The sequence below is a fragment of the Orbicella faveolata genome, unplaced genomic scaffold, assembly GCF_042242905.1.
Source record: "Orbicella faveolata isolate gen_17 unplaced genomic scaffold, um_ofav_v1 contig_47, whole genome shotgun sequence".
Taxonomy (NCBI): domain Eukaryota; kingdom Metazoa; phylum Cnidaria; class Anthozoa; order Scleractinia; family Merulinidae; genus Orbicella; species Orbicella faveolata.
This window is the reverse complement of record NW_028301577.1, coordinates 3,649,970-3,662,500: the sequence shown is the minus strand read 5'-3', so window position 1 is coordinate 3,662,500 and position 12,531 is coordinate 3,649,970. Positions and strand designations below refer to the sequence as shown.

The following is a 12,531-nucleotide window of genomic DNA, read 5'->3' as shown; positions in this document are numbered from 1 at the left end:
AATCAATATGGCGGGCGAGTCGATCACTCAGATCACTTTCGAATTGGGCAGACATATAGCCACAAATAGCCTCCTATAGCCACAATTTGAAAATTCTCTCATTGATCCTTCCACGACACTATCCAAAGCTTTATCAGAAATATCTGAATATCTTTGCCTTACTCAGGAATTCTCCGTTTAACAGTGCTTCCGCTAACACTAAGCAGAGATGCGATCTCTCTGGATTTAAACCCCAAGTCTAATTAAAACTTGGGCTGACCCTTTGAAATAATAAAGCGTGATCTTCATCGTTCGCTAGTAACCGTAATCTCTGCTTGAAACGAGACACTGGACTGACTAAAATCGTCATTTTCTGTTTCACTTTGTCTCATAAGTTCCATGGTTTCGTGAGTGACGGCCATTACAGCTTCTCCGGATGGAATGAGATCACTGTAACGCAGAATCGTACAACCAGTGAAGGCGGAATTGTTGAAAATCACTCTGACAAGCACTTCGTTCAATCAAATCGATTATATCACTTCATGTCTGCCCACTTAGCTCCAATTCGAAAGTGATCGACTCATCCGCCATACCACCAACACTGGTAATAATTGGAATAAATTATTGAAAGCGTGGGAAAATTTACTCGTCCCAGGACTGCTCGTGAGTTTCCTGCCGAGAGGCTTCAATCCACTTGCCGAACATAATTCGAAGAAGCCGCGTTCCAAAAGCCAAAACATAAATCAAGAAAACAAACAAAGCAATTATAAGCTAAACATTCCGAACATAACTCTTAAGAGCCGAACATAATTTACAAACGGTTTAATAGTATTCTATAATAAGTTCAAACTTCCGAACATAATTCAAAAGAGCGGAACATAATTCGATCAAAAGTTCGAACATAATTCATCAGTGTGGCCGAAGAAAATACGAAAAACCATAACATAATTTGCATTCTAATTTTGACCCTAATAACGCTTCATAGTGCCTGAGTTAAAACTCTGGGGCGGGTGTATTTTGCAGAGGTTTTTCGTCCCTTCCCCGCTCATGCATTGTTGCTTTAGAGCGAATGTGTGCAAATCATCTTGATCCGTCTTGGATCAGTTTTGTAGCAAACCAATATGGACAATATTAAGGAACTGGTCCATGCTTAGCGTGCGTTTATCGAGTTATGAGTACACGAGAGACGTTTGGCGAGTGGAGGGCTCGAGAGAGGCCGCGACCGTAGTCAGAAAAGAATAATTTCTGAGGCAATGTCCATGGTTAACTTCCCTTCCTAGCTATTAAAGGTGTTATTTTAAAGTGAGAGCGTCGAACGCACTCTCATAATCTCTGATTACTAACTACTTAATAACCGAGAGTGAGGTCGTTACGGGAAAATCTCAAACTGAGGCCTTGCCGTATTGACCGAGCGATAGCGAGGTCAATACGGTAGGCCGAGGTTTGAGATTTTCCCGTAACGACCGAACGGTCGAGGTTATTAAGTTGTTTATTATATGGCTCATGAATTAAAGAAAAGAAAAAATTATTTGAGCGGAAGTCGTCAATTTACATCCGGCGATGCGCGCGTTTACCGATTCATTCATCGTCTCAAACCCAGGGCAAAACTACACAGTCATTGAACTTCACCACTGTATTACGTCTTCCGTTAAAAGTACACATTTCTTTACGGGAAAAATGATTGTCCGAGCCTCAAAAAGGTATTTTAGTATCGTGGTGCCACAACTTGATGGGGGAGTTTTTCCGACTTTTGTGGCGAAACGTCAACGCACATGGAAAAGACAGAAAGTGCTTCAAAATAGTCCAAACCAACGGTCTTTCGGTGAAACAAAATACTAATGCTTCAGAATGCACTGCTTAAAATAACTCGATCTTCGCATTCGCTTTCGACGACATATCTTCGCCTTCTTCATTCTGGGATTTATGGATTAATTTTTCAAGCTTTGTGAACGTCTAAAACTTCCTGTAGTTATCAGAAACACTGCTACCGACAGAAACCGCCCGATTGTTGACATCTGATGATCCTGGAAGCTGATTTACACTTGCTTGTGTTAAAGAGAGGGAAATCTATTTGATGAGAACTGTGACAGAGTTCAATATTTCGGTAATTGTTGTGACTAAGATGATAACTTATAAGTTTCCTCGTGGTGTTCTGCTCAGGATGCATGACAGATCAGCCGATGGTGTTTTTCACTTAGCGATTTTAGCTTTACTTAAGACTCGGCAAACTTTGATTGTTTTTCCCTAGTGCCCGCCAAGGTTACCGGCTGGTAAGTCAAAAACGACTTCTATATAAATTTTATTAAGGAAAAATCCCTAAACTTCTAGCTACTCGGAATTAAATTTACTTCTCTTACTGTTTTTAATCGGCTTTCATCGTTTCAATGCGATTGAATTTTCCGAGCCGGGCTCTTCCTAATTTACATAATCCGTAATCGGCCCGTGGGCATTACGGCTGCATAATGACCGCTCAGATTTCGCTCTTAGCCAATCAGAGCGCGCCTTATATCGGCCACAAGCCAAAGCCATATAATAATACTAGTTTAATGACCTAGTTACATAACGCACTGCGTGGGAAGTTGCTCGTCAAACCTCATTAGACTAGTCACCGGCTTTTCGAACTTTTACTCGTTGCTCGGTCGATCTGAAAACCCTAATCTTATGATTCATTCGATAGCAATTCATCCAATATGCTATATGCGATCAACAAGTTATTGTGAATTTGGCTTGAGATGGGTAACTCTTGGAGAATCTAGCACTCTCTCACTCATTAATGTTCCAGTGAGAATCTGTTTTTTGCTTCTTTACTGCGCATTTACTATAATTTGCATCTTGTTTAATATTCTAGTTTTTTAGTTTCCGCACACACTGCAGTTTTTAGTTTCACCGTTGATCTCAACGGGAATACATCGGTAGTGTAATAAAACTATAAAGAGTTGTCCTTTCGCGGTCGACAGCGCCAGTACAATGAAAGTTGTTCATTGCGTTTCGATTTAAGTCGCTTTTCAGCGGTATATTTCTACATTTTGTAAGTTTGTACATTTTGTTGTTTCTTAGTTCAAACCTTTTCTCGTTTGGGTGTTTGGAATCAGTTGCAGTATATGGTCAAGGAAGGATTCGCCTCTTAGCAGTAACATCTCTTTAAAAAAAAACACAACAACAACAACAACAACAACACGCAGCGATGTGCCTAACTTTTTAAAATTATTTATATGAAAATAATTTAACATGATGTCATTGCGCTGTCAAAAACGCACATCTCATCACTCACTATCACACAATCACCCCATCACTATTAAAGCCTCAACTTGGTCGAAAAGAACAGCGAAAATTGGAAAATTTAAATAATTCGTTTACCTTTCCCGGTCCCAAAGTTAGAGATTTGGTTTGTTCACTCAGCAGACTCAACGCCACTAAGCTTGTGGCAACGGCATCGCGACTCAAGTAAAATGAACGAGACTGTACTGCAGAAACAATTGGAGTTCTCAGATGCGGCTAAATATTGTTCCTTTCGTGCGTTGCGTAGTAATAGCGTGACAAGAGCATCATTTTTAAGCGATGACGTGTTGTGTGACGTCATCGCTTTAAGCTGGCGTGCTGCATTTCTCTGGATAGTGATTTCTCACCTATTTCGTCGCGCTTATTTCCGTCGCGCTTATGTCGCGCACGATTTATTCCTCTGTGGAAGCGAAATGCACTCTGGGAGTAGGTAAATGAGACAATTCGCCATGATTTATACAGTGTTGGATAAATTTGTGCTCACTGGCAAACTCATAATAAGAACATATCGTCCATACATACAAATTTAGATATACAAGCAAGTCGCACACGTAATAGCTGAAGGGTCTACATAAAATCTACGGATTGTTAGCGCAGTTGTTCTTGCCAGTCTTGAAGTGACTTGAATGAATATTGTCTGAATTGAATGAACACTATGAGAGCGCTGCATAAGCATTGTATGAGCACTGAAATATACGGTTTACAGTAGTGATACTGAAGTCAGGGTACGATTCATTTGCAGTTTTCAATTTCTTATGAAGTTTTGGAAATGTGCTGTTTTATATTTTCTGGTAACGAAAGACTGGTTGTGATTTAAAAATCGATAATCGTTTTGTCAGGGTAAAGATAATCCGAACATTCGTTGAAGACGAGTATACGGTTAAAACAACAAATTAGCTTTTAAACGAACATTTGGGGGTGGTGAGCTCAAGGGCAAATTCACAATAACAATTATTATATAAACACCAGTGAAATACCAAGAGTTTTCCTTTTACTAAAAAATCATATCTTCATCGCGCGCAGTGAAGATACTATTTTTATTTTTCACGCTATGAAGATGTCATTCCTTTTTGATAACATTTTTCTTTTGTCCCTTTAACTACCCTTAAATTTGTTGATGTATGATCGAAACATCTTCGGATTTTCTTCGGTCGTCTTCGGCAATCTTCGGTAATCTTCGGGAATGTTCGGAAGCGTTCGTCGGTTTACAGTAGCGACAATGAAGTCGAGGTACAATTCATTTGAAATTTTCAGTAAAATGGTTTTGTCAGTGGAAAAACAATACGAAATTTTACTGATAAGAGGTATACTGTTAAAACATCAAATTAATTTCCGGTGAGGTAATTGGCTTTGCCAAATGTCTTTTAAGATAATAAGCTGTTGATTTCAAAGAGAAACAGTGAGAATACTGTTTGGTGTTTTCACGTTTATCGTTTGGGTACGTTGTTGATGTACTTGAAATAACACTTTTCACTTTATCCGCAGAGACGTAAGTTGATTTTGCAGTATTTAAGTTCTTTGAAAGAGTTTACAATTCTGAATTTATGTATTTCACGTAACGTAACGTAATGCTTTTTAAGCGGTGACGTATTGTCGCATTAAACTAGCGTGGACCATTCTTTTGGATAATTGATGACGTCATCGCTTCCGCATGCATTATTGCGTACCGTTTATAAGTTATGCACAGCCGCGGGTTGTTGTGGTGAATCACGCTGTCGTATAGCCTTCGTGTTTTTCGCTTTATCAACTCAAGATATCTGGGAAAAGATTTTTATTCTGATCAAATACCGTTGGGAACCGTCCTGTTTATATATTATATATACTCAGTGAGGGTACAACACCAGCTAATTATGAATTTGTTAGAGCCCTGAGCTTTCCGAAGATTTCCTTCGACTTGGGTGAAATCATTAAAACGCGACCGCACTGCCTTACTCACTTGATAAGAAACATTTTGGCTAAAATATAACGGTTTGCAAACTATAAATATATCCTGAAACCCAAGAAATAATTCGACATCGGTTTTCCGTTTTTATGTCAGACAATCTCCGTGTCTGGCCAGCGACACGTTTGCCGTCTGTTTTCTTTGGAAGAGAAAATGTATGTAAATTCGAATAGAAATTGGTCAAGTTAAATATTCCTGCACATGAGTCGAGTAGAATTCAGTTTAAACACGGTGGCAAAGATAATTTCGCCTGCTCTTATAAGAAACATTGGTCAAGCACAACTTTATAGTTGTAGCACCATGTTTCTTCGTTCCCCAAACCTCCGGGAGGCCCTCGACGGCTGCGAATAGCAGACTAATATCCGTGGGATATCAGAAGGGTCTGACATCCCACGGATATTAGTCTCCTATACGCAGCCGTCGAGGACCTCCCACAGGTTTGGGGAACGAAGAAACATGGCCGATTTAGCTTCATTTACTTCAAGACAACAAGGGTAGTTTTAGGATTTATTTGACTCGGAACAAAGGATATATGTCTACTATTAAAGGGAAGTTTGAGAAAAAACTTAGGGAACAATGGAATTCATTATTAGGGAACAAGCAAGTTTAAGAAAACTGAGTGAAATTGCAAGGGATCAAAGGATCAAGGGAACATGCTGGGATCCTCTCGCCGTTATTTGGGTCGTCACGCAACCGCCAAAAATAATGGCTGCTGCGTGGGAGAATATCGCCGAGCACCGCTCTTTAGTTTTTAACAGCCTACGAGACCGCATCCAGGTAGAGAACCCGGTACCTGGGAAGAGGTTATTCGACCCCCAAGCCAGTTTGAGAATAACCTCTGTGCAGCAGTGTGATTCGAACCTAAGACCTCTAGCGACCTCCGCTGTATCCATAGCGCGCCACGTTTACCTCTGGACCACTGAGATCCCTTGGGGGCATTAGCATAAATACAGTAAAACCTCGTTGATACGGTCACCAACGGAGTGGGTGGGGGGGGGGGGGGGGGAGGGGAAGGAATGGGGGAGAGGTTGGCCGTATAACGGAGTAGGATTAAAACCTCATGGTCTGTATTGAGCGATATCCTTACAGATATATCACAGTTGCACTTCTAAACAACTGTTCCTTAATAAACATCCGGAATACAGATATTTAATTTAAAAAAAAATTAAACTTAACTGAAATTGAAACAGTATGTAAAATATTAACAATATGTAGAGAAGAACAGATATATAGCTGGTTTAAGTGGCCGTATAAACGGGGTAAAATTATAAAGGATCATACAAGTTTGAATTTTAGAATGTGGCCGTTGGCCGTATTGACAGGTCTTTTTTTAATGAGAAAATGTATGGGCGTTTCGCAGGGACAAAAATAGTGGCCGTAATTTAACGAGGTGACCGTAAGGCGGGGTTTCACTGTAGTCGATGTGGATAGTTTTTTCAGTTTGCAGGTCCTTCTGAGAGTGCGCGCATTGTCAGACAAGTTTAAATGGGCTAGATTTCATTCTCGTCCCCAGAGCCTCCGTTTCTTTTGGTCACGTGGTCGGAGAAACGGAGGGCTCTGGTAGCAGCCATTACCGGATGTCCGTAAATCACGGACATCCGGTAACGCATGCGTACTTTTGGCCTGCATATCTGCTCATGCTCAGAAACTAATCCTGAGGGAGGGGAGAGAGGAATAGAGTGTACTCTCCTGATGTAAACAGATCGGAACATTGACATGTGTTTTCACTTCGCTGAAGTTTAAATAGGTTAAAGTTAAAAAGAGAGTAGAAAGCGGCCTTAAATGTCGTCGCCGCTTCAAACCGATTGCAAGCTTGTCTAATATTTTACCAACGGGTTTCGCTGCGCATTTTGTGGTGGACCGTCTAGAAAAATTCAGGGATCGATAGCTGTGTTCTTGTTGTTTCTTCTCTTCATATTCGGTAAAAAGGAGAAGTTTAAAGAGCGAGGTGCAGTTGTTAAAGCTTTCAAGCAAAGTAATCAGGATACCACATGTATTACGTCTATCGATGACACAGTGAAATTTGTTTATGGACACACGGAAGCGTTTGTGGAAATCAGCCGTGGAAATTGCATCACTGACCAGAGGATTTAAATATAAGCCGTGCTGATAGATAAAGGGAGAATTTTTTAATGGTAAGAACTATTTACCTCCTGGTTATTTACATAGGTTTGTAAGCTGCAGCAGAATAAAAATCTGTTGAACTCGGCAAAGTTTTGTTGTACTGGAGTTTTGCTCATCTTTCCTTGCAAGGAATGTAATAAAGGTGCTCACTTTCATATGATATATCGTGCCCTCATTTTTTCAAGTAACCCCATTCTGTTCTATTTTTTTTCTTTACACAATCATTTAACTGTCAAATTAAATCAATCAATCAAATTTTATTGTGCATTACTTGCAGAATTAATTTACATCAGTATTATAATTAAATAAATATGAGAAGAGAAATCTATTTTGCATATGGCTATGGAAAGAAAAAAAAAAAGTATGTGTGTGGTAACCGGGGTATAGGGTAGAAATTGGCTTTTGAAGTGGTTACTGCCATGTTCAGGTAAATGCAGTGAAAAAAAAAATAAAAGTCCTATGCCAGTTGTTATTGAGTGGTTATATATGTCTGCTGGGGGTTTCCATAATGGCTCTGCAGCAATTTTAATTAGCTTATTTGGAACATCTAATGATGATTTTTGTACATTCAGGCTTGAGAAAAGCCTGGTCACCTGAGCTTCTGTGACTGGAGACATCACAAAACTAGATATAGGGCTATTCCCACCATTTTCTCCCCCAACCCCCACTGCTTTTGTTGATATAATTTTTTTTGTTCATTTTATACCTTTCAATCAGCTTATATAAAGCTTAATCTTTTGGGTGCTTTCAACAACAACAATAACAACAATTTATTTCAGTATTCCCATATGAGTACATGGTGTTACCAAAAATATAAAACAGCCAAAATGATGTAACTATAAAATTAGTATTTGGCATTGGTATAACTGTAGAGGTGCCTGGTGTGAAGAGAGTGATTCATATTGGTGTGCCACAGTGCACATTATGGAAGATTTTTTTTTAGGAAACTGGATGAGCAAAATGAATGGGAAATAATGCAATATTCGTGTTACTTCATGCTTATAATAAGGCTCTTCAGCCTGTTATTCGACCATGTACAACAACAAATCTCGAATGCATACTTTCTACTTCTTGTGGTTGATCAGAACATCAACCACATAGCTTTACTATTAACGATGGTTTTATCTCCGTCTCCTTTTTTTCAGTATTATTTATTGAACTGCAAGAGCAACATTCCTATTTGAATTATCCATATATTGTTATCCTTCGAAGAATTTATGCCGCACTATTATGGTCTGAAAATTAACAAAGAATAGTAAATAATGGCAGGAAATAAATAATCTTTCAAAGGCTAACCAAAAGATTATGATATTTTTCTTATGGGGATATTAATGTAACTCTGTACACCTATAATGTTTGATTTGTTTTTAGTAGACTTTCCACATTACATTTGGAAACCCACTAGTCTGATGATTCGTTCATCAGTTATATAAATAATAATTATTACCTCCATATTTGTTCACAGTTATTTGCATTGATGATAAATTATTGTCATTTACTGATTAATGTTATTGTAAAGGAATAAAGTTTTGCTACTTGCAGTTGCTTCCTAACTAAAGTGGGGAGAGAGGAAAGGGCCTCAAATTTCAGCTATGGTTATCTATGGTTATTTTCCTTTACTCATCATTCCCACAAGTAAATTATTAAAAAAAAAAAAATTGGGTGGAGGCTCTAAAGCAAACTAAATTCTTGCCTGACCACAAAAGGTTTGTTCGTGTTTTTTTGGGGGGAGACTATAGGGGAGGTCTCAATAATTAAAGAGAGGGGAGCTAAAAAACAGATATTATATATATCTATAACAGCAGAACCTTCTTAACAGGTACACGTAGTAACAGATACATACATAATAATCTGTGGAAGAAACAAACCAAATTTCATGTTCAGACCATTTGCTACATCATCCAAGTACATAGCAGAGTATTATAACACGGACCTTTGACTCATTTGGGCAATTCAATATCATTCAATACATTTTGGACTGCTAGAATCTGATCTGCTTGATCTTTCAGAGAGAGAAACTCACCTTCGGATTTCCAGTGCCACATTTGCTCAGCAACAGTGATATTTCTTCGTCTTTTCACCAGGCTCTAAGTTTCCTTTTGAGCTTTTTATAAAGGAAGACAAACGTTTTTTGAAACCCACTGCCGATTCGAATTCAATTTTATGATTTCTTGGGGTATGGTCAGCGACAAAGTAATTGTTGTATTAGCTGGTTGATTCTCAGAGTTTTAAACGCTTCTTCCCACCTTCTCGGCTGCTACAACAAAGGACGATGATTACGATCGAGAATTACATCGTTGCAGGCGATGTACTTCTTTGGTTACGTGGAAACTTTTACGATTCCTTCGGATCGATCGGGAATGGTCACCATTTGTTTTGGTTTCTTTTCGTAAAGCGCGCCTGTGTCAACTGAGCGAAGGTGCCGCCATTCAAGCCGGAAGTATAATGGAATGCGTAGAGCTTTGTAATTTTCACTTCTGCTGCGCATTCATTTTTTGTCAGCCAATGAAAAAATTCGAATTTTTGGGTGCATCCAGAGCTACTCGTCAACGACATTTTAAGACGAGTAGCACTGGGGACGAGAATGGCTAGATTCAGGCAAATTGCCAGTTCGGTAGACCGGCATAGAGCTTGGCAAGACTGCGAGCAGAAATGAAATCTGACGTTTTCCTGCTGCCGTGAGTTTAAGTCTTGGACACAACGCATCCTATACGTGATGAACGTTACTGTTCATCCAAACAGTTTTGACCCCCAAAATGCACTGTCAGCTCCTCAAGCTCGTTGGCAAAAAATTGCTGACTTCAGGGCTATAGGGAATGTAGAATTCAGGTTGGAAATGTTCCATTGCCAGTGAGGTCTGTCTGTCTGTCTGTCTGTCTGTCTGTCTGTCTGTCTGTCTGTCTGTCTGACTGACTGACTGACTGACTGACTGACTGTGTGTGGTTTTTTTTTTGTTATTTGTGGAAAATGTACGCTTATCACTTGCAAAACCCATTTAAGGACGTCAAACTCACCAATAACGAGAAGTATCAAGGATATTTTCGACCTCAAAACGAAGCAAAATTCCGATCTCAGAGAACTGATCGTTCGAAGGACACCACAGCCCGATGGTGATGACCACTGACCAGTTACTGTGACGTCAAAAAACGTATTTCCGTAGACTACGAGTAGTCCCTCTTTCGCTTAGTCCGTTGTGCGTGACGCGAAAGAAAACCGCGAGAAAAAAATGGCCGCGCGAAATCCTGGAGGCGAGGAGCGCGTGAAAGGAGGGACTACCGCCAAAGCCCAAGAGTTTGAATTATGCGTTGGTCTCACAACGCAAAAATATGATTGGCTTATGTTAGGAGCGTTGACAACGTGTTGTCAACATTCGAGATAACTGTGACGTCTTGCAGGAATGTTTTGGAACCGGAGCAAATCGAAGCGGTACCAGAGCAAATCGAAGCGTTGGATTCGAGCTTCGCAAGCCGTGATGTTCTTTCGAATCTGCCAACAGGCTTTGGAAAGATTTAAATTTATCCAGTGTTTTGTTTGGCAAAGCTTTCTGCCTCCAACTCGGCTGTGAGCGTGTTAGTGATTTCGCCGCTCAACAACATCGTCTAAGTCAGCGACTATAAATTCACTGAGCTTGGCCTTTTTCTGCCGTCCATTTGAAAGATTGAACCGGGCTCTTACTTGAAACCGAACATTTACCTGAAATTTTCCGCTGCTATCGGCAAACATTTCACCGCAGTTGGATGATCTCCTATGTATAATGTATAATGTATAATGTAAATAAATTCTCGGTTGAAACTCTGTTGAAATTTTCGCAATAACTTTTAGACGCAGCGAAAATCGTTACAAGAGGCCTCTTTCGCCGTCTTCTTTTTAAAACTTCTTTGGCAGTTTCGCTGAACGAACACTGAACGAAGGTATACTTCTCACGGCATATGTTTTGCCTGGCTACTTGAAGAGCAGAGTAGAGCAATTTTATTCAGATCTCCTAGGGCTATTGATAACAGGCGATAATAAGAGGACGTCAAGATGAGAAATCCTACACCGAAAAATCACTCGGCCGTGAAAGGGCAAACTCTTGGGCTTAGGCGGTAGTCCCTCCTTTCGCGCGCTCCTAGCCCCCAGGATTTCGCGCGGTCATTTTTTTCTCGCGAATTTCTTTCGCGTCACGCACGACGGACTAAGCGAAAGAGGGACTACTCGTAGTCTAGTATTTCCGCGGTGTCGGTCTCGTTTAGGGTGAGGGTTTTGATTGTCTCAACGGGACACCCCTGCTCAAATATTAACAGACTACCCTCCTGCGCGAGAAGACAAGCAAGCAACGATTTTTGGCATCTGATAGAGGACCTTGAAAGGGTTTGGAGAACTACGAGATGCACTTTCTTAGAAACTGGCTCCAGATCGTCAGTAGATCACTTTGAGTGTGTTTTTGCATTGCCACACTCAAACAAATAAGCCGACATCTCATTTATTAACACGCCGGAGGCTTTACAACTTTCCACCAGTCGGTAGGATAGATGTACTTCAAAATCTCTTTTCCACCCCTGGGCGCTGAAATGTTGAAAAACCCACATTGAATCTTAGGTAGTGGTTGTTCAATAAGCTTAACTGGAAAGGTGTGGAAATTATTGTACTGAAAATAGAACAGCCATGTTGCCCAGCCCGGTCTCTTCATCCATTTTCCTGATCTGTTAAAAACCACCAGATCGACGGAAAACTCAGAGTTTCCATCGTGAATCTTAATTAGGCCATCTCGGGACCTAAAATCATCTACTTGTTTGGCGCTAACAGATTTAAGTTTTTCAATGAATGCAGTTTTGCTGAGCGTCTTTAATGTGCCATCTCCGTCCAAACCGATGTCGACGTTGTCGTCCCAGGCAAGAGGAGCGTGGCCACGAAGGGCTCCCAGGAGTGAGCCGTACATGAGCCAATGCTCTACTCTCAGCTCGTCCAAAACCTGATGAACTTTGTAAGAAAGATTAAGAAGTTGATCCATTTGTGGCTTGGTGACGTTTCTACATTTCATGATTGGATTAAATGGATGACGGCCTGTATATCGAGCGAAGGTTTGCGTGCTAATCAAGTAGTAGATGGTCGATACCACTGTTATGATGTTTAGTAGAATAAATAGGTCTAAAATTTTGCGAAAGGAACAGATATTTGGTGAGATCCTTCGTGGGCAGAAATATCTCTTCATGGTGAAGTCTCCATCT

At 40.3% G+C, this 12,531-nt stretch overlaps 1 protein-coding gene and 1 pseudogene across 4 annotated transcripts in view; both read right to left on the bottom strand.

Moving 5' to 3' along the window:
* LOC149096799 (uncharacterized) overlaps positions 1 to 12,531 on the bottom strand; it is a 51,387-nt pseudogene that overhangs the window by 17,027 nt on the left and 21,829 nt on the right. The window lies entirely within an intron of this gene.
* Positions 8,636 to 12,531, bottom strand: part of LOC149096795 (uncharacterized) — a 31,171-nt gene continuing 27,275 nt past the window's right edge. For all 3 annotated transcript variants that reach the window (XM_089280158.1, XM_089280156.1, XM_089280157.1), the window contains exon 2: positions 8,636 to 12,529. In XM_089280158.1, the coding sequence (XP_089136284.1) occupies positions 11,790 to 12,515 (726 nt within the window). In that variant the 5' untranslated portion in view covers positions 12,516 to 12,529 and the 3' untranslated portion in view covers positions 8,636 to 11,789. The remainder of the gene's footprint in view (positions 12,530 to 12,531) is intronic.